At 36.9% G+C, this 22,496-nt stretch overlaps 1 protein-coding gene across 2 annotated transcripts in view; it reads right to left on the bottom strand.

Moving 5' to 3' along the window:
- The window catches only part of Mcf2 (MCF.2 cell line derived transforming sequence), a 72,867-nt gene that overhangs the window by 11,454 nt on the left and 38,917 nt on the right, over positions 1-22,496 (bottom strand). For both annotated transcript variants that reach the window (XM_057759214.1, XM_057759215.1), the window contains 5 exons: positions 21,253-21,345; positions 9,558-9,650; positions 8,574-8,699; positions 6,332-6,553; positions 1,766-1,858 (listed from right to left, as the gene is read on the bottom strand). In XM_057759214.1, the coding sequence (XP_057615197.1) occupies positions 1,766-1,858; positions 6,332-6,553; positions 8,574-8,699; positions 9,558-9,650; positions 21,253-21,345 (627 nt within the window). The remainder of the gene's footprint in view (positions 1-1,765; positions 1,859-6,331; positions 6,554-8,573; positions 8,700-9,557; positions 9,651-21,252; positions 21,346-22,496) is intronic.

Raw genomic sequence — 22,496 nt, 5'->3', positions numbered from 1 at the left:
ACTTACATGATGGATTCCCTAAATGCTCTCCCATTGTTTATAAGGTAAGTCTTTTATATGGTACTAACTCATAACTTAAAGCAAACCAAGAAGGGCTTATGTACTGCGATCAATACAAAATTAAAAAAACTGAACATCTGTAACAGCTAATAACATATGGGTCAGCCACAAGTCGTGACACAGACTTAGTGAAAATAGCACAGCACTATCTTGAAATGTCTTGAGTCTACTCCCCTCCCTGAAACAGGGTGGGCCTCAGAGCACACCTGCCCAGGATCTTGACAAAGGAAACTCAACGCTAATTGTAGAAACTTCATAGATGCAAAAAAAAGTAGCAGCCAAACTTGAAAGGAATGAGATTTTATAAAAGGTAACCAACATTTTTTTTACTAACTCAGATTTTTTTTTTTTTTTGGTTTTTTGAGACAGGGTTTCTCTGTAGCTTTGGTGCCCGTCCCGGAACTAGCTCTTGTAGACCTCGAACTCCCAGAGACCTGCCTGCCTCTGCCTCCCGAGTGCTGGGATTAAAGGAGTGCGCCACCACCACCCGGCCCAACTCAGATTTTTTTTTTCAGATTTTTAAATCATTTTTAAACTATCTATTTATTTACTTTTATTCAGTATGTATGGATGGTTTGCCTGCATGTATGTTAAGCACAGCACATGCCTTCAAGGCGCATGGAAATCAGGAGTCAAATTCCCATAGATTGTTGTAAGCCACCTATCATGAGTGTTGGAAACTGAACAGAGTCTTTTTATCTTAATGTTGGGGCCGGAGAGATGATGGCTCTGTGGTTAATAACATGCACTGTTATTGCAACGGACCAGACCTTGATACCTAGCACCCATTCAGGAGAGCAAACAATGAACTTCAACTCCAACTCCAGTGGATCCGTTGCTCTCTACTGGCTTCGTAAAGCACCGCACAAATTCCCAGACACAGACAGACAGACAGACAGACACACACACACACACACACCTAAAATCCTTAGCATGAATGTTATGAAGGTAACCAACTGCTTCCTGATAGATTTAAGGTCTGCTCCACTAGAGAAAACACAGGCCTAGTATTGCAAAGTTGGTTAAGAACCTTGGTTGGGGAGCTCATAAGCTCTACATGTGAACCTACTAATATTATTTTGTTAAATAGGTATAATATCAAACTGCCCTCTAAATTAATATCTACCTGAGCAAAACTCTCCAAGCTCATCAGACAAGTTGATTTGTGCAGTGTTTGAAGGTTAACAAAGAAGCTTAGAACTGTTTAAAGTGTAGAGACTGAGTATGGCATGTTCACTCATAAATGGCCTCTTCTATATCACACCCCACACACACGAGGCTCAGAAACCACCACAGGAGAAGGGACAGAAAAAAATTTAAGATCCCGAGGTTTGGGAGGATCAAAGCAAACCAGTATCTCCTGGATGTGATGGGACCACTGCATTCAGGAAATCATGGCAGCTATGGATGCCCAGGACCTCACAAGACCAAGTCAACCAACATTCCAATGCAGAGTGCTGGGAAGGGATTCAGAGTTCCCACTACTAAGTAAAGAGTAATAGATTATTTCTGGCTTCTGGGGTAAAGAGAATCAGTTTTCTTTAATAAAGAAACTCCTAGTAGGTTTAACATTCTCCAGTGGATGCTTCCACACCCAGAAATATATAGATAATACAAATTGAAGATGATGGGTCAATAAATTAAATAAATAAAATAAAAATTTGTCATTTTAATGATGATTATGGTTTCCAGGAAAATAACCAACCTGAACAATGTAAATTTCTTCCTTCTCACCATACCATATTTCAAATTTGCGGTTATCGCCTTTCACGTGTTCTGTGATTCCAACTTCTTCCATCTACAACAAATCAAATTGTTCCTGATCATTGGATTACAAATATGAAATTACATTCATCATGCTCTGTCATAATCTCTGGGAACAGAATGTCTCAGGTAAGCAAAATACACATTTTATTTTCAATGAGCAGAAAAAGGGAAGCCATAGGCATGATGACTTAAGTGTTTTTGTGGAAATATGCACTCAGAGTTCAGATACCACATTCCATTCCAGTGGTTGATATAAATGGCATACATCTGAATATCCAGGTTGCCTATCAAAGGTTGAATTCTGCTGGAAATTAACTATACAGTAGTAAAACAGAATTTTGTTAGATGTATAATTTATTAAACATCAATGGGAAAAGCCACTTGAAATTGATTAATTTCAATGTTTTTTGAAGTAATTATTGACCAGAATAATTTGATTTGACAAGTTTATTCCCTATGACTAATAAGTAGCAAATTTATGGGTTAGGGAAGGACCAGACAAATTCCCAGAGGTTTTTCAATTCCCACCAATCCCTCAGCCTCTACAGCAAAGAAAATACCTAACTGGAATGAGAACCTTCTCAGGGCAGTAAAACTTGTGTTGTATGAAGTATTTCTTCCTTCCCACCACTTTCTTCTCATCCTGTGATGGAGGTGGGTCTTTATCTATCTGTTGCTTTCATTGGTTAACTAATAAAGAAACTGCTTAGGCCCATTTGATAGGCCAACCCTTAGGTGGGTGGAGTAGACAGAACAAAATGCTGGGAGAAAGAAGCCGAGTCAGGAGTCGCCATGATTCGCCCACCAGACACAGACACAGGTTAAGATCTCCCTGGTAAGCCACCAGATCATGGTGCTACACAGATTATTAGAAATGGGTTAATCTAGATATGAGAGCTAGCCAGTAAGAGGCTAGAGCTAATGGGCCAGGCAGTGATTAAAGGAATACAGTTTCCGTGTAATTATTTTGGTTTATAAGCTAGCCATGTGGGCGGCTGGGTGCCGGGGACGCAGCCCTGCCGCTCCAATTACAACAGAGTGGCGCCCAACGGCTCCAATTACAACAATCCTGGTTTGTGCTTTGCAAAATTATCTTTCACCATTTGCTGCTAACCTTGCCTAATTCCATGGGGGACAACCTCAGTCTCTTGTGTAACATTTTCTTTAAGTTGTTCTCTGCCTTTCCTCTTTTTTTTCAATTCCTTCCTAATTGTCTATAGGAATATCACACTCCATTACACTTACGAACCCCCGAAATAACCCAAATTAAAACTAATAAACATTAAAGGTATTGCTCATGAGATTCCTGCATTAAGGTAAAGGAAAACAATTATACTTAGAAATGCAACTTAGCTATGTTCGTTAAAGAGCCTCTGACATCCACCTTGAATACAGTCTAAAGTGACTTTCAAATGATCCCAAATATAGCCTTTCTGTGCCACTCTAATCTATCTCTGCTTGAATATTTCGATATAAGACTATTTGGATCCTATTGTTTTCCAAAAGTAATTACGTTTCATCACATAACTGTCTCAATGGGATGATAGGTAGCAGACAAACAGACTTCCAAGTCAAAGAAGGACAGACTGGACCTCCATCCATCACTAACATTCATCAGCTGTGTGTCTTAGTGTAAGGTGCTGAATTTTTCTCAAATTCCCTTATTTCAACCATAAAATTGGTAAATTGTGTATTTCATAGAGTTGATATAGAGATATAAGGAGTAAACGGTATGTTCAGATCATATAAGTATTTGTAGAGGTATGTACATATGGGTATGCATGTTCCCATGTACATGGGTACATATATATACATGTGTGGAGGCCAGAGGTTCATGTCGGGTATCTTCTACAATAGGTCTCCACCTTATTTATTGACTCAGGGCCTCTTGTTGAACCCAGAGCTCATCTGATCCAGCTAATCTAACTAGCCAGCTTGCTTTGAAGATCCCCTAGAGCTGAGATTACAAGGGGCAGCCACACCCACGAGTGATCTGAACTCTAGTCCTTATACTTGAATGACAAGCTCTTTACCCTTCTCCCCAGTTCATAATGAGCTTTGAATATATGGCTTTGCCTCCATTTCTGTATTTGAATGGCAACTGTTTTACTATTTCCCATTGCTAAAATATATAACACATCATTACTTAAATACATGTGGGCATTTCCTGGGAAATCAAACCATTTTTATCTGACACAAAGTTAGCACTGTTGTGTGTTCAATGAAAACAACAGTTGATGATAATAAGCAGGTACACAATCTGATGGATCTGGGGAAGCGACGTCTCTACCTGGTTACCTATGACCTGACATATGGCTTTTCTACGGTTGTTACGTGCTTGCATTAGAGTATATAGTCATTAGAAAGACATGAGCAGGCTGTGTGGTTCCAGCTTGCTGTTATGCAGTCAAAAAAATCCATTTCAGGGGAGAGAAGTTGTTCAGCTATGTTTAGCAGCACACTGACCAGTAATGATGGACTCTCATGAGAAACAGCTGGAAGAAGCAAGCATAATGAGATCTAAGAAACAGTCTAACTTCCGTCTTTCTTAGTCTACAGCATCACCCTTTTCCCAGAAATCTTTATCTAAAATTTTGCCAGCACCACTGACTAGTTCTTTTCAATTAAAGATACAATTATATCAGAAAACAGAAGAAAAACTGGACAGATTTTCTTCTTTTAAATGTCAAGTAGTATTTATTTTCTATATCTGGTAAGTCACTAAGCCCTTATGTCTGCCTTCCATTGAAATGGTTCTTGCATCAATTCCTCCTGTTTCCATGGCAACTATTGTAACCCTTCTGGTTTCATTACCTCATTAGTCCTTCTCTACTTTAATTAACTTCAGAAACACTCTGTTGTTGACATGTCTATCATTGTATCAAATTTAAAATAAAATAGGAAATCAATGCAAATAAATTCTGCAGTAAGCAGTTACTAGATCATTTCACAAACAGAATGTGAATCAAATTGGTTTATGTAAAACATGCCTACAAAGGTGAAGTACCTTTTCAAGGAGTACGCATACAGATGGCAAGATCTAAAACCTGTCACAAAGACATCACAATGTCTTGGTTCTCAATTGATGTTTATTAAAGTTATAAGTACGTCAGATATGTAGACTTAGAGGTGGACTATATTAAAAGAGTAATTGAGTACTTGTGATAAAAATGATTGGAGTTTTGAAGAATCTGTGGAGTTATTGTGGATTCAAAATTGAATACAAAACGGACAATGGGAAACATTCAGGGAGGTGGTTCTAGGTTGGAATTTTGCTGGATATAGCTAGAGGCAGCTGACCAGTCTAAGGAAAAACAAAAGTAGGTGGGGCCTGCTTTATCAGGTGGCCTCCTTAAACTATGTCCTCAAGCCCGTGACAGGTCCAGCCACATAATCATTGCTAAATTTCCATCAGCCCTCAACTATACTGGGAAAGCCAGATGAAAAGAAAAAAAAAAAAAACAAAAAACAAAAAAACTCAGGAAAAATGATTCAAAGGACCATGACTGGAGAATTGAAGGTAAGAATGTTCTATCTTCCAATCATTCCATAAACAAATGTGTTACTTTTAGAATTTAAACTTGAAAGATAAAATTCATTAGGTTTGAAATAACCAAATTTGTCAGCTAGAACCTCAGGTGGATTAGAAGTACTCCTGGGCCTCTGATGACTTTCACAAGTAACCGTGTCCTAATTTTAACACAAGACTAATATACAGTGGTAGTTTGGGTTCTAGAGAGAATAAAATAGTTTCAAAGAATAGCACGGAATACATATATTAGGAAGGTCCAGCTATAGATAGCTTTGGGTAATCAGAAAGCATGGGGCTAAGGAATGGAGGAGGAACAAAGACAGGAGGGTAGGAATACGCTAAGCACAAGAGTTCTCCATTTTTAAACCGCAGTGAGGAGGAGGAAACCCTTTGCTTTTTGTTTCTCCTATAACAAAAGCTTCTTGGTAATGAGACCAAGAATTTTATCCGGGACCACTGAAAGAGTGCTCACAGGTGAGCCGGGGCAGAAAGGGCCGCTTGGAGAACATCTGAGACGACAGTGATGGGGGTTGAATCAAAGCTGTACACCTGGACCCAACCCCTTGCCCTGATTTCAGACTCCCAAAACCCATGTTCTGCTAGATGTGGTAGTACATGCTTGGAATCCTAGTGTTCCCATGGCAGAAAGGAGGTGGAGACAGGAGACCCCCTGGAAGCTCTTGGGATAGCAAGACTGGTGTGCATAGCAATGATCAACAGCACACCTTGTTTCAAACAAGGTAGAAGGGGAGGACCAACACCTGAAATGTCCTACGACCTCCAAAGTTGACCTGTAGCATATACGTGTCTGAGTTCACACATGAACACACATGCATTGTTTTGTTTTGTTGTTTCTTTTAACCAGAGGGATGAGTAACTAAAGTATAAAACCTACTTAAGTTAAAAAAAAAAAGTATTCAAGGTGGAATACATATAAGATAATATTGTATCACACAATGTGAGTTTTCTTACTTTTAGGCAGTGCTTAAAACTGTATGATGGATATCTATCAGCGCCTTCTCCAGATTCAACACGCCTCTTACAAAACATAACAGCTTTTTCATACAAGAAAAGGTGTCGCTGCATGGGCTTGAATCTTGCAAAATCCTTCATTTTTGTAGCACCTTTCCGGTGTCCTAGCCAAACACTGAATGCACCTTGCAGAATCATCTTGCCCAGCTCATTCAGATTCCCCTAGAATGAAAAATCAAAACCAATTCAGAGAAGGCAGAGCTATATCCATGTGTCAGACACTGACATCGTAGTTTTTAGCTTGACCTACTAGTACTCTGAAGCATGTTTTGCCTACTTTATTTCTTTCAGATCATTACATAAGACTTTATTGCTGAGGACTCGTCACATTTGGTCACAGGAAATGAATAAATCAATCTCATACTGCCCTGCATCGTTTACCCTTACAGGCTAACTTTCATAGTACTAGAAAGTAGTACTATGCAGGCTGCTAGGTGGGTAGTCAGTTATCATTAACCAGCAGTGAACCAGGTTAGACACAATAATGGCCAAGATGGCAGAATAGTGGCATGAATTTCTTTTTTATCCTTTATTTTCTTTTATTGAAAATAGATTTTTTTCATACAATATATTCTGATTACAGTTACCACTCCCCAAATTCCTCTTAGGTCCTCTCCCACCTTCCCTCTCAGCCAGATTCATACCCTTGCTGTCACTCCTTAGAAAACAAACCAATAATAAAAGAAAATGAACTAAAATACAATAAACAAGCTGGAATAGGATGAAGCAAACAGGAGAAAAAGAACCAAAGAAAAAACACAAGAAACACATGTAGATGCAGAGACATACATGTTTGTACACACAGGAATCCTATAAAGACACAAAACTAGGAGCCATAATACATACACAAAGAACTTGTAAAAAAATTTTTAAATGTCTTGACAAAACATTATGGGACAAAGAACCTCCATCTGCCCCCTATGGCAATCAGGAAAGAGAACGCTGTACCTCCCCAGGGCAAAACATTAAGAGCTGGCCTGATGGTGGGAGGGTGAGGACCTGCATCTGAAGGTCTCATGGCAAGAACTGACCTGGTTCCTTATTGTAGGCTGTATTAGGTAAGCTAACCAAGGCAGAGCTGGAGGGCTTGCTCTGGTAGCGATGATGAGGGAAAGCTAGCGGACTGACCACTCCAACCATCACCCAGGCAGGCCCAGAACCAGGGCTATGAGTTGGCCCACCCCAGCAACCACCAAATCTATGAACTGTTGTTGGAGCATGTGAAAGGGATGAAACTACAGATCCAAAACAGCAGGATCCCTACACACAGGACAACAAGATACCCAAGAAGAGCCCCCGTGAAAGCCATTATCAGTGGTGTAGCAGAAACCAAAGGCCTCTAGCCAAACCAATGGCTCACAGCAATGAACACTCGCAAGTAAAGATGAACAGACTAAAGGGCACACTGTGTGACTCAATGGTCCACACTCAGATTCTCTTGTTGTTGCTATTTTTATTTTTGTTTTGTTTCTTTTATTTGTTTGGTTTCTCTTTTAAATTTGGTTTTGTTTGGAGGGGGAGACTACAAGGGCAGAGGGAGGACTCAAGGGGACAGGGAGAGAAGTGGGATCAGAATGATGTAAAATCCACAAAGAATCAATAGAAGTAAAATCTTTTTAGAGTTTTGAAACTGTTCACTGTACCATAACTTTTTACTTTGAAACACACCATGTCTCACATATATTTAAAATTGCTACGAAGGTGCCACATAAAAGAACCTTCCTTTTTGTTGGCTTCTTGGCATTTGCCATGTGGAGTTATTTCAGCTGGAGCAATGCTCATATCTCTTCCTCACTCTTGATTAATTACCTCACTCATGATAAAGTACCACCCTCTGGATGGAGCAGTTCTGGGGAAAGGTGGCAAGCCATGAAGAGTTGAGCCTTTTTATTCATATCTACTCCAGACTAGGGTAAGTATCAGTTCTGGGACAGTGAGTCTGCTTAACTGACTCAAGTTTCAGACTTGAAGGCAGGCTGCTACAGACCAGGAAAATGTCATCAGATTCCATTTGGCTGCTGATCTGCTACCAATCCTCCACTTAGCTTATCAATAATAATGCTTATACTTTTATTTCCATTTGTCTGCCTCCTATGTTATTTTCCAATTGAATCCAAAAGATAAAAAGGGATTCTGGTAAGTCTACCCCCTAAAACTCCAACAATCATTAAAGTTTACTTACAATATAGCCATTGATTGCAATCTGATGCATGGAGTCATTCACTGACTTCAATAAGTCCAGCATTGTATCAAGTGCCTCCTTTAACTGAGTTGTTCCTTCTCCTTCTTTGCTGTACTTTAAGAGCTCCTATGAGTAGAAGTCAAGAATCAAACAATATTAGTCACATATTAAAAACTGCTGGAAAAATTAATTATTTGAAGCTAATATGCTTTTGAGCAGTAATCCAAAGATAATGTCATTTTTAGAGTAATTTCTTTCATATTGTCTGTCACATTAACATATTTAATAACAATGTCAAAATTGGAGAAGTAGAATAATAATTCTAGAGTATAAAACAAAGAGCAACCATTCAATGCTTTAAAGCTAAAAACAATAGTTATAAAAACACATCATGAAACACATTTTAAAAGAATCTATGTTGGATTTGTACATAACATAGATTCTACTAACCCCTTTCCATTAAACTAGGGGAGTGTCATTTGCATTTCTCATTGAAAGGACCAAAAGGAAACATAATCTTAAAATGAATAAGTATATATTTTGACCTTAATATAAAAATTCTTTTAAAAATATTATGCTTAAATATGAATAGAACTTATATGGAGGATGAAGATCTCCTTATAGCTTAATCACCTTGTGATTGTCATTCGTATATCACCACGAAAAAGCACAATGCAAAAAAATCTTATACCTAAAGTTCATCTTCTCCAACCTATTGCTAGTGTTCCCTAGTCAATCACTTCCTTACAGATGACTACTAGATCTGATTCCAAAAATAACGTTAATTAGGGTCTAAAGAGATAGTTCACTGATTAAAAGCACTGACTGCTCTTGCAGAAGACCTGGGTTCTATAACTCTGATGCCATCTTCTAACCTCCATGGGTACCAGGCAGACACATGCTACACATATAGACATACAAAGTACTTATACACATAAAATAATTTTTAAAGTAAAGAAACAAGCAAATGCTTCATGTAATTACCTTTAAAAGCAACTGATACTTAGTGATTCGTTGCACTGGTTTGAGCAAATAGGAATCCAGACCAAGTCGATGTTTTAATTTTCTTTGACATTCCTGTCATTAAAAGATAATGATCAGCTGGGTACAGTATTAGACACCTTTAATCCCAGCACTCTGGAGCCAAAGGCAGGCAGAGCTCTATGAGTTTGAGGCTAGCCTGGTCTATATAGCAAGCTCCAAGTCAGCTAAAACTGCACAATAGAGAGACCCCGTCTCAAAAAAAGATAATAAATGTTAAATTAAGAAATATAGAGGGGTACAAGTGACAAGCAAAATATGTATGAAAATTCCATATAGAATGCTTACTTTGTAAGCTTATTTTTAAAGTAATTTATTTTTAAAAGACATATACCAAGGCTGGAGAGATGGGTCAGAAGTAAAAGCACTTGCTGCTCTTCCGGAAGACCAAGGTTCAGTTCCCTGCACCTGTACCCACACAGTGATTCACAATCATTCATAACACTAGTTCTAAGGAATCCAATACATGGTGTGTGTGTGTGTGTGTGTGTGTGTGTGTGTGTGTGTGTGTACTGGCAAAAAACTCATATATAAAAAAAATCTTTAAATAATTTTAATGAATAAAAATACATGTTCCTGAAAAATGTCAAATGTCAAGTGCTCATTGATTAGACCCCAGACCTGAATCTTTCTTACATCTTAAGGAACATGTATCAGGAAAATCACAAAGGAGGGAGGGGAGTAAGAGGAAGAGGAATGGAAGGAAGGAAGGAAGGAAGGAAGGAAGGAAGGAAGGATGGATAGATGGACGGACGGACGGACGAATGGATGGATTTGGAAGGTAGAAATTTACAGCATTTCAAAGTCTAAAAGATTGCCACGTATAAATTCACATTGGTATAAACTGCATAAAATTTGAGAAAGCAGGAAATGACAATAGGTTAGAATGATTAAAACATTCTTCAATCTGTCCAGGAAAATTAACAAAAGACCACTCTACAGGCAAAGGCCCAGAAAAGAAATAGGTTGTGCTAAATATAAATCTGACTGGGTATGAGAACAGAATATTTTTTAAGATCACAAGAAAAATACAGACTTCATCAACTGGTGCTGTATTTCATTCAGTAACTGGCTTGCTGCCACTATAAATATAGGGGCTATGACATTGGGTCCTGGGAACAGTGTAGGGACCATAGTTAATAGAAGATGGGGGTAGTTAGGATGAATGTGCATGTGGAAAGTGCACAACACAAAAGGACTGGAAAGAGGATATACCTGAATAAGATACAGGGCATTCCACTAAATGTGAAAAAAAAATCTGCATATAATTTAATGTGAATAAAAATAAACAATCAATAATTAAATATGATAGTCTGATACAAGCCATTTTGTTCTCCTTCATAAAACCCAATTAGAAAGATAAAATATATTTTTCTCAAGACAAAAATATAATTGAGGAGGAAGAAAATATTTGCAAAACTTAAAAACTAAAAGTTAATTCACACATGGTATCTGATTACAAGTTGCGAGAACTGTTTGCCAAAAACAGTTCAGATTTTATGTTAGAAAATGCCCCAAGCCCTTCTCAAAGAAATACCCGTAACTCTGAAAGAGAAAAGTTCAAAATATTTATGAAATCGATACCAACAACTGTTAATGAGGATATGGGCCAATCAGAACTCATCCACTCTAGTAGTAACGGAAAACTGCAGTCATTATGGAAAACACTTTAACAGCTAGCCATTAAACATAAGCAAGGATGATGGAGCAGATGTATCTTTGTGAGTTCAAGGCTGAGCTGGTCTATATAATGCATTCCAGGCTAGTTAGGGCTATATGGTAAGATCCTGTTCTACATTAAATATAGAGTTTCCAAATGACCCATTTTATTCCTAGGTGTATAGCCAAAAGAAAAAAAATTGCTTAAATTTTTTTGTGTTGTCTGTTTGGTTACATTAGAGACAAGTATGTGAAATTCTGATTCAAAGTTTCTTGTGTGTTTCTGGGTTTATTGAGAATGGTCCTCACTCTTGGGTTGCTTGTCTCTGGTTGTTTTCCTTCAGTGTGCTCGTGACAGATGGGGGGACTCTGCTAACACATCTATCTTTATACTCTCTCTTCCGCTGCTTAGATCTTCCAGACTGCTGTTCAAAAGCAACATAATTGGCTGCTTCTATGCTTGAGGAAAAGGACGTGAGTTTTGAAGTTGTTAGATATATAGCTATGGTGGATCACAACTACATCTAATTCCAGTCCTAAAGAATATGAAACCCTCTTCTGGCCTTTGAGGGAACTACATGCACCTGGTACACAAACATGCATTCAGAAAAAGCACACATACATTATAAAATAAAAAAAATTTGTAAAATATTACATAATAGCTATGTTAAACAAAAAATAGAAACAAGTCAAATGCCCATCAACTAATGACTATATGAATCAACTATGATCTATCTATTAAGCAAAATATTCAAGCAGAAAAAGAATAAAGTATTACTATATACAACGGTATTAAGCTCGAAAATATTACGTAAAATAAGTGATTCCCAACCTGTGGGTCACGACCCCGTTGTAACTTGAATATCAGATATTTTACATTACAACTCATAATAGTAGCAAAATTACAGTTATAAAGTAGCAACAAAAATAATTTTATGGTTGGAGGTCATCACAACAGGAGAAACTGTATAAAGGATCACAGCACTGGGAAGCATGAGAACCACTGTGTTAAGAAGCCACATTAAAAACACCATAAAGTGCCGGGCGGTGGTGGCGCACGCCTTTAATCCCAGCACTCGGGAGGCAGAGGCAGGCGGATCTCTGTGAGTTCGAGACCAGCCTGGTCTACAAGAGCTAGTTCCAGGACAGGCTCCAAAACCACAGAGAAACCCTGTCTCGAAAAACACACACACAAAAAAAAACACCATAAAGTGTTTTTGCTTATATAAAATTCTCAGAATAGGTTAACCCACTAAAACAGAAATCCAACTAATAGCTAAATGTTAGTTGAATGGATTAGGAGAATTCAGTAAGTCAGTGAATAAGAGGTAATGATGGAAAGGTAAAAGGTTGCATAAATCCTTTTTCCTTTTCTTTTTTGTCCGGGGGAGACTTTGTCCATTAGTTGGTTGCTATTATTTGTTTGTTTTCAAAGGTAGAATCACTATGTAGCGCAGGCATGCCTCTAACTCAAGATCCTTCTTCCTCAGGCCTGTCAGTGCTAGAATAACAAGTGTATGCTACCACGACTGACTTTAGGGAGGGAACTTTTAATGGTAAAAATGTTCTGAAATTGATTGGGTTGATAACCATACAATCTAATGAATATAGTTAAACTACTGAATTATATACTTTAGAGCAGTGGTTCTCATGACCATTGGAAAACACAAATATTTGCATTACATTTCATAGTAGTAGCAAAATTACACTTAGGAAATAGCAACAAAAATTTGGTTAGGAATCACCACAACATGAGGAATTGTATTAATCGGTCTCAGCATTAGAAAGGTTAAGAACCACTGCTTTAAAGGAATAAATTTTACAGTATCTTATTTGCATATTAATAAATCTGTTACCAAAACCAATATTGAATGCACATTAAAATTTAAAATAAAAAATGTAAAAGCTGCAATAAGCGCAACTGAGTCACGCACACTCACGTGTACACACATACACACATACAGAAGAATGATTATCTATAAAAGTAAACCAGAGGGCCTCTGGACCAAGGTATATAAGGTTCAACTAATTTGAGAACACTATATTGAAAACAAGGAAAAGAGCTGGATATCTTAAATATCTAACAACTTTGAAACTCACGTCCTTTTCTTCAAGCACAATAGCAGCCAATTATGTTTCTATTGAACAGCAGTCTGGAAGATCTAAGCAGCAGAAGAGAAAGTACCTAAAGATAGATGTATTAGCAAAATCCCCCATCTCTCACGAGCACACCAAAGGAAGCAACCAGAGACAAGCAATCCAAGACTGAGAACCATTCTCAGTAAACCCAGAAACACACAAGAAACTCTGAATCAGATTTCATGTGCTTGTCCCTAATGTAAATAAACAATTAACAGACATTTCAGGAAAGCATCCAAGATGAGTAGCAAGTGCTAATAAAGAAAAAGAACAGAAAAGCGATTTAAATGCAGTTGGAACCATGCAGAGAGAATAAAACTACTTTAAAAGGAAAATCTATTATTGCATTCATATAGATAATTGAAAAGAAGTTCTGGAACAAAAATCAGGATTCCATTAAAAGTAACTCAGAGAGTACAGAAAACTGTTAACTGACAGACATACCACTGTGGAAACTGATATGGAAGTTCCTCAAATAACTAAAACTGTGGCCAGGATGATAGCTCAGTTGCTAATATACCTGCAGGCATGAAGACCTGAATTAGATACCCCACCACTTGCATTTTAAAAATCTAAAAACAAAGATGTGCCTAGTGACTTGCAGCATTTATGTACTTATAATCACAACACTAAAAAGGAGATGGGTATATCTCTGATGTTTGGTGGCCAGTTAGCCCACCGTACTTAGCTTGTTCCAAACCAATCAGAGACTCTGTCTCAAAAAATCAAGAATAAAACTCACCCAAGGCACATATGTGTATATGTATGTACGCATGCATGTGCACACACAGGCACATATGCATCTGCAAACATATGAACATACACACATACACATATTCTTAAAAATTGAAACCAAAACTACCATATGACCCAGCTATATCACCCCTAGGACTCCAACTCAGCATACTAGTGAATAATCTTTTGTACACTGTGAAGATGTGTAACTCAGATTGGTTTAATAAAAAAAAAAAAAAACTAAATGATCAATAGCTAGGCAGGATTTTCAAGGCAGAGAGAATGTTGGGAAGAAGGACAGAGTCACCAGCCAGATGCAGAGCAAGGAGAGTGGTCATGATGGAGGTGGGGTAATAAAGCCACAAGGCAGAAAATAAACTAATAAATATGTGTTGTTATAAGAGCTAGTTAGAAACAAGCCTAAGCTATCAGCCACACTTTCATAATTGATAGAATCTCTGTGTCATTTTGGGGGGTGTCAACAGTCCTGACCAAAAAGTCCAACTAAAAATGGCATCAAATGTGAGGGCACATATTTCCACATAAGACCCGAGAAAGCTTTCAAGAAGGTTCCAAACACAAAAAAAAATGCAGGTAAATGTGGCTTCCTAGTCCCATAGTCTCTCATGCCGTCTGTGGTACAGAGACACATCTCTGAGCCGCTGCCTGTGGGTTTGAGTCGCCAGCACACCTTGAGTAAGCTGGGAAGATGTTTCCGTTTTGTCATGCAGACAGAAATGGTTACAGACACACAGTAAAACAGGTCCAGATGGGGGAAAAAACCTAAACAGGTTATAGAGTGTTTAAAAGAAATGTGTGTAGGGTTTTTAAAAAAATGAGTATAGGCAGTCATAGAAAAAATAGTTTATAAGTAATAAGATTGGGGCTGGAGAGATGGCTCTTCAGTTAAGAGCACTGACTGCTCTTCCAGAGGACCTGAGTTCAATACAGAGCACCCACAAGGCAGCTCATAACTGTAACTCCAGGATCCAACATCCTCAAACAGACACACATGCAGGCAAAACACCAATGCACATAAAATTTAAAAAGTAAAAATAAATGGAAAAAGTAATAAGATAAAGTCTTTAAAGAGGAAACCAAATATTATAAAAAGGATAAGTCACATAGAGATAGGAACTACATGGGGAATCTGGGACCTGTATGGTGTTGTATTGACTTTAAATCTTGTGATTGCTGATAATCAAATGATGGCTGAGGAGAGACATTGGAACATACAAACTACTAATTTAAACCAACCTATATATTTCAAAAATGTCTTAACATCAAAATGGAAGTAAAAAAATAAGTTATATTGGAGAAGCGATTGTGCTTTTGTTTCCACAGAAAAGGAAAGGCTGTGGATTCATTCAAGGCTGATAGAGATCAGGTTTGATTGGGGTAAATCCCCTGAAAATCCTGGCATCAGACATAAAGAAATAAACCTAGAAAAATACAAGACAGGTGCTGTATATTTTGCTTGCTCAAACAGGAAACAAAACATCATCTCTGGCTAGCTTGTATACAATGCACGGTCCATAGTTGTATTATGCGTAGCTATATGCAGATATGTATGTTACCTTTGAAAGTTTATGTGTTTTCAGCGCACAGGACCAGACACCAATGAAAACAGGTGGCCCGGGTGATCCAGCCTCTCAGAGTACCTCTGTTGCACTTTCCTCAGAGTTCTACATTCAGAACAGCTTCAAGGCTGCTGGCTGAGATGGCCCAGCCTCACAGACTATTCTAGCCAGGAATTTACCATTATCCTAATTTTCTCAGGGTCCCCAAAAGATGTCAGTGCCCCAAGAAACAGGAAGCAATTTAAAAGCATAATGTCCTCATTCCCAAGAAGTGGGGTGGGAGGTTTTTTGTTGTTCAATAAATCTTTGTTATCACCTAGGAGGGTTAGGCACAAGTTATTATTGGTCATGGTCAGGGAGGATACTAAGCAAAGAAAATTAGATTCAGGAATTTCATTCTGAAAAGAAAAATGGGATACAGAAATGATAGGATAAGAAAAAGTGGGAAGTACACTTGAACCCATTGGCACAGGAGACCACTTCATAAAAATAACCCCAGTAGCATAGACACTGAGAGAAACAATACATGGGACTTCCTGAAACTGAAAAGCTTGTATAAAACAAAGGACATGGTCAACAAGACAAAATGACAGCCTACAGAATGGGAAAAGATCTTTACTAACCCCACATTAGACAGAGGTCTGATCTCCAAAATATACAAAGAACTCAAGAAATTTGTCATCAAAAGAACAAATAACCCAATAAAAAATGGAGTTCAGACCTAAACAGAGAACTCTCAACAGAAGAATCTAAAATAACTGAAAGACACTTAAGGAAATGTTTAATATCTTTAGTCATCAGAGAAATGCAAATCAAGAGCTCAGAGAAGAATGGCCAAGATCAAAAATCACTGATGACAACTTATGCTGGAAAGGATGTGGATTAAAGAGAACACTTCTGCATTGCTGGTGAGAGTGCAGACTGGTACAGCCCCTTTGAATATCAGTATGGTGATTTCTCAGTAAATCAGGAAACAACCTTCCTCAAGACCCAGCAATACCACTTTTGGGTATATATTCCAAAGGATGCTCAAACATACCACAAGGACATGTGCTCAACTACATGCATAGCAGCATTATTTATCATAGCCAGAACCTGGAAATAACCTAAATGCCCCTCTATCAAAGAATGGATAAAGAAAAATGTGGTACTACTATACAGTGGAAAAAATGACATCTTGAAATTTGCAGGCAAATGGATGGATCTAGAAAAAAGCATATTGAGTGAGATAACCCAGACCCAGAAAGACAAGTATCATATGTACTCACCAAAAGTGGTTTTAGACAGAAAGCAAAGAAAATCAGCCTACAATTCACAATCCCAGAGAACCTAGACAACAGCAAGGATCCTAAGAGAGACATACATTGATCTAATCTACACGGAAAATAGAAAAAAAAAGATCTCCTGAGTAAACTGGGAGCATGGGGACTATGGGAGAGGATAGAAGGGGAGGGAAGAGGAAGGGGGGAAACCAGAGAAAAATATATAGCTCAATAAAACTATTTAGAAAAAAAAGAAATGTTAGGATAAAAGTTTAGATATTGTATCTACCTTCAACCTAAAAAATCAACTACTCTCAAATACTCTCAAATATTTTATACTGGTATGGGTTTGTATATATTGATACAAATTTAAGGTTATTGTTGTTATACTGTATATATATATGTGTGTGTGTGTGTGTTTATACTCTTCTGTAAGATAATTTTGTATATTGATACCCATTTAAAGTTATTTTGTTACACTGTTTATATGTTTCTACTCTTGTGTAAGATATTTTTGTATATTGATACAAATTTAAGGTTATTTTTGTTAGACTGTATTATACGTTTTATTTTATGTTTAAGCTATTTTACCTATGCAGCTCCATTTATAAATTTAATGTAAAGTTCTAGTCCTTGAAAGCTATTTATGACAATAAAGAAATACAGGTTAGTAGTTAGTTATCTATTAACAATCAAACTTATACTTATGTTAGAACTATATTCAAGGTCAAACAGATATTTAAATAGAGAGATGGTCTTTAAAAATTTCAAAGATCTACAGAATATGGCATTTTAATATTTTACTGGCATAAAGCTTTTCATGCAATATGATACATCTGCTCCTGGCAGCACCAATCAAAGAACCTTCATATGGAGTTAGCTTTCTATATGGCAAAAGTTAGCTACTAGGCAAATAAACTGCCCTTTCCTCAATTGCTGACAGTATAATATCCAGATTGGACAAGCAGGACACAAAAGATAACATCTGCCAAATTTTGTTAAGACAAGGTAGGACAGCCCTTCAAAATTCCTACTTCACAAAAAAGTCTGTCACATCTCCTGGGTCTATAGGCCAAAGATGGATGTTCCAATGTTGCAGAGAAATCTTGGGTGACTGTCCAGCCAGCTAGATGCTTGTATAATTTCTATAGGATTGGAAGTTGTTTGCTCTGTACTTCCTGCTTACTCAAGTAATATTTTATCCTTCTTGGGTTTCTGATTGAGATTGAAGACTAGATAGTTATAGTTTTACAGTTTTCCTTATTATAAAATTATAGAAAGAAACTTAGATAAGAGATATAAAGTTTATAAGGTTGAGAAACCTAAAAGCTTAATTTGTTTATCTAAAAATGTTTTTGAGGCCGGAAAAGATAGTTTTAAGATGGTAATACAAGTTAAGAGAAAATTGTTCAAGTATAAAACTTTAAATACATTAAAATAAGAGATAATAGAGTATTTTCTCCAAATATTCCAAATACAAATGGACTGGACATTGTAAATATAATTCTTACTTGATTGCTCTTATTACATATAGTTTTATTAGTTAAAGTTAATACCTTTTCCTTCTATTTTGATAATACCTGATAACTCTTCTTATTGCATATAACTTTACTATGTTAAAGTTAAAACCTTCCACTCATATTTAGACTAAAGGGGGAAAGTTGTGGAACAATCTTTTTGTATACTATAAAGATGTGTTACTCTAATTAGTTTAATAATATGTTAAATGGCCAATAGTTAGGCAGGATTTTCAGGGCAGAGAGCATGGTGGGAAGAAGAGTGAAGTTGCCTGCCAGACACAGGTCAAGCAGGATGGGCATTACAGAGATGAGGTAATAAAGTCATGGGGCAGAATAAATTAATAGAAATGGGCTAATTTAAGTTATAAGAGCTAGTTAGAAACAAGCCTAAGCTATTGAATGAACTTTCATAATTAATAAGAAGTTTCCATGTGGTTATTTTGGAGCTTGCAGTTGGGACAGAGAAAGACTGGATACATACTAGAGAGATGCTTGCACATCTATGTCTGCAACACTATTTGCAGCAGGCAAGATAGGCAACCAACCTGCATTGTCTTCAACAGGGGAGTGGACAATATGGTGGTGTTGAGTGCAGTCTTGTTGAGTGATAATGAAGAATGAAATTATGTCATTTGTAGGAAAAAAACGAATAGAGGTAACTATCGTCAATACACATGATATACTTAAATCAATGTGATAAAATCCATGGCCTTGTACAAAGAGTATGTGCCAGTATAATTTAAAAATATGATAGCAGAAATAAAACTCTCAGAAAGAGTAGCAGATAATTTCCAGAATACAGAGCAGAAAGACAAAAATCTTGGGAAATAGAGAAAGGATAATTATAGAAATAGGCTAGGACTCTAATATCAGTACAATAGTTCAAGGAACGAAAATAAGGAAAATTATGTGGAAGGAAAAAATGAGTTAATTTAGACCGGAGATTCCAGTTTCAGAGTGATCTGCAAGGGACAGGGTACAGCTCAGTTTTAGAATCTTGCCTAGCACATAAAAGACCCTAGATTCCACACGTTTACCACAAAAATAAAAAGAAATTATGCCCACAATACCAAGATAATTAAGAAAACAATGCCAATAAAGAAATTCTAAGTATTAGTTCCATATCATTCAGAGAAAGACAACTATATCTCTTGAAAAGTAACAAAGTGGAGTCATTATTTTTTCTAGAAGTCAGAAAAGCATCTTCAAATTTCTGAGAATAATCCTTTCTTAGAATCCTATACTTAATAATCTTAACCACCAAAGCATTAGGGAACAATAAATACACTTGCTCATACAAGTTCTCAAAAACATGCAAATATATTACCTAACATGTATACTTTCTAAATAAACTATTAGATTTACTCTACCAAATAGGGGGTAAAACAATGAAAATGACATGAGGCTAGAGAGATGACTCAGCAGTTTATATCACTTGTTGCTTTTGCATAGGACACAGGTTCAATTCTCAGAATCCATGAAGTGCCTCCAACCATCCAAACACCAGTTCCATGGGATCCCTTAGCTTATTCTGACTCCCATAGGTATCAGGTACTACTGAGGGATAATTCTTTTGTACACCGTAAAGATTTGTCACTCATATTGGTTTAATAAAATGCTGATTGGCCAGTAGCCAGGCAGGACATCTAGGCAGGGCAACCAGACTAGGAAAATTCTGGGAAGAGGAAAATTAGAGAGTCAGTCACCAGACACAGAGCAAGCAAGATGAGAATGCCTTACTGAGAAAGGGTACCAAGCCACGTGGTTAAACATACAAAAAAAATTTAAGGGTTAATTTAAGTTGTGAAAGCTAGTTAGTAATGAGCTTGAGCTAATAGGCCAAATAGCTTATAATTAATACAAGTCTCTCTGTGTTTCTTTGGGACTGAACAGCTGCGAGACAAAAACTTCCACCTATAAATGGTGCCCATGCAAAAATACAGGCAAAACATGCATACACATAAAATTAAATAAATCTTTTTATAAAAAGAACTGGCATGTAGACAGTAGGTCAGGCTACTCAAAAGACCAGTAAGAAGTACCTCCAACTGATATGCACCAAGATCCTGAGATGAAAGCAGGTCAGAAAACTCTAGAAGGTATTTCCCTAAGATAAAATTTAAAGATAGTATATACAAATATGAGGAGGAAAAATCTCTATGATTCCTAAAATCGAAAGAGGTTGGAGTAGGAAGAAAGCAAAGCATATAGAAAATTAAATGAGAAAAAAAATGGTAAAACACACACACACACACACACACACACATATACACACAAGAGAGAGAAGGAAAAGCAACCATATTTTACTATATGAGTCATCTGCCCAAAGAAATTCCAGTCTTAATAATTGAGTTAAATATAGCCAATTGATCTAACAAAAATATACTGGAAGTTTTGGAGAAAAAGAATTTCATGCGGATATGGTCGTGGGACAAAAAATAGTGAAAGAGACCTAAATCTTCATTTTCTAAAGCAGAAAGGAGAAAGACAAGCATGTTATTTGGAGATAGGGAGGTAAATACCAGAAAAAGCTAAAAGTGGTTGCCTCTGGGGAACAGCAAATATATATTTATATGTATAAATATACGTGTGTACTTTGCTTGAGAAGAGTTGCTGTTTTATATATAACTTATATATATATACATATATATATAATTTAGTCAAAGCAGAAAATGAAATTGTTAATGACAAATATTCCAATATATTTCAAAAAGAATATGTTCAATACTTAAATGATTAATACCTGGAAAAAGGCACATTCTGAATACTTTCTCCAAATTAACTCTGACCTGGGTTTATTCTGACAATACTTGGCATACATCTGAAAATCATCTTTCTGTAATAAAGAACAAAAGCAAATATATTACTAATTTATAAATATGAATTTTTATTTGAAAAAAGCTGAACAACATAGTGGGTGGCCAACCATGGTAGTGAATGTGACATAAAATGGCCTGCTTTGTGTTCCACGGACAGCATGCCCATTGAGCCAGACAACAGGATATATAATTCTATAAGCAATTTCAGAACACCTGCCTACCAGATTTGACAGAGTAAGAAAAGCCTTATCTTTTTGAACTATTTATTACCATGATCTAATAAGGTCCCCAAAATTAGTTTTCTGTACTACTAGTCTGCTGGCTGTCTAAATAAAAGAGCTTGCAGCTAACTTCCAAGTTACAAGTAGTTATGGTTCATCACTGGGACATCATCACATCTAAGCACATGGTTGCACAGTTTGTTCTCCATTGAATCATTTTCCCTAATCTTCATCCGTTTCCTACTCACACTTTAACTTTCATCTCATGAGTTTCTTCTATACAGCCGCTGTTTATATCCTCAGGCTATGGACAATGTTCTTTGGTGTGCCATAGGACCCTTTGTATATCTCTAATGGAGGATAACTCATTCTGTACATGAATTAGGGTTTCTATTTCTCTACCTAAATGCTCTTTAGCTTGTTATCCACATCGCCCAGCATAGTGCTTGGTAGACAGTAAATATTAAATAGATGGCTATTGAATTGACATATCATCAAGAAACATTTATTAAACCACCACCACTACTACTAGACAAGAACTCTGCCAACTTTGACAGGGACAAAGACACATAGAATATGAGACCTCATCAAGTTGGGAAATAACTTACATATATATGTAAAGGTACACAGTAAATATAAAATGTCCTGTAAGTAGCACAGTGTTGGTTATTTTTAAGGATGGGCTCTCACTAAGTACTCCAGGATGGCCTGAGACTCAAAATTCTCATGATTCTATCTCCTAAGTGCAAGCACCATCACGTCTTTCAAAGTAACAGTGTTAAGAACTAGTGATGTTGGACCAACGGCTGTTTAAAAATGATGATGAATTTATCCCTAGTTCAGACATTTTTATGTTTAGAACATGTAGAGAAAGGTAGTGTCATACCTTCTTTCTTAGTCCTGTTCTCATTTCTCATTTTTTCTCAGGCTTATTCTCTTCAACAATT

This window comes from Chionomys nivalis, chromosome X (assembly GCF_950005125.1).
Source record: "Chionomys nivalis chromosome X, mChiNiv1.1, whole genome shotgun sequence".
Lineage (NCBI taxonomy): Eukaryota > Metazoa > Chordata > Mammalia > Rodentia > Cricetidae > Chionomys > Chionomys nivalis.
Note: the sequence above shows the minus strand (reverse complement) of the source record. Positions and strands in the feature narration are given on the sequence as shown.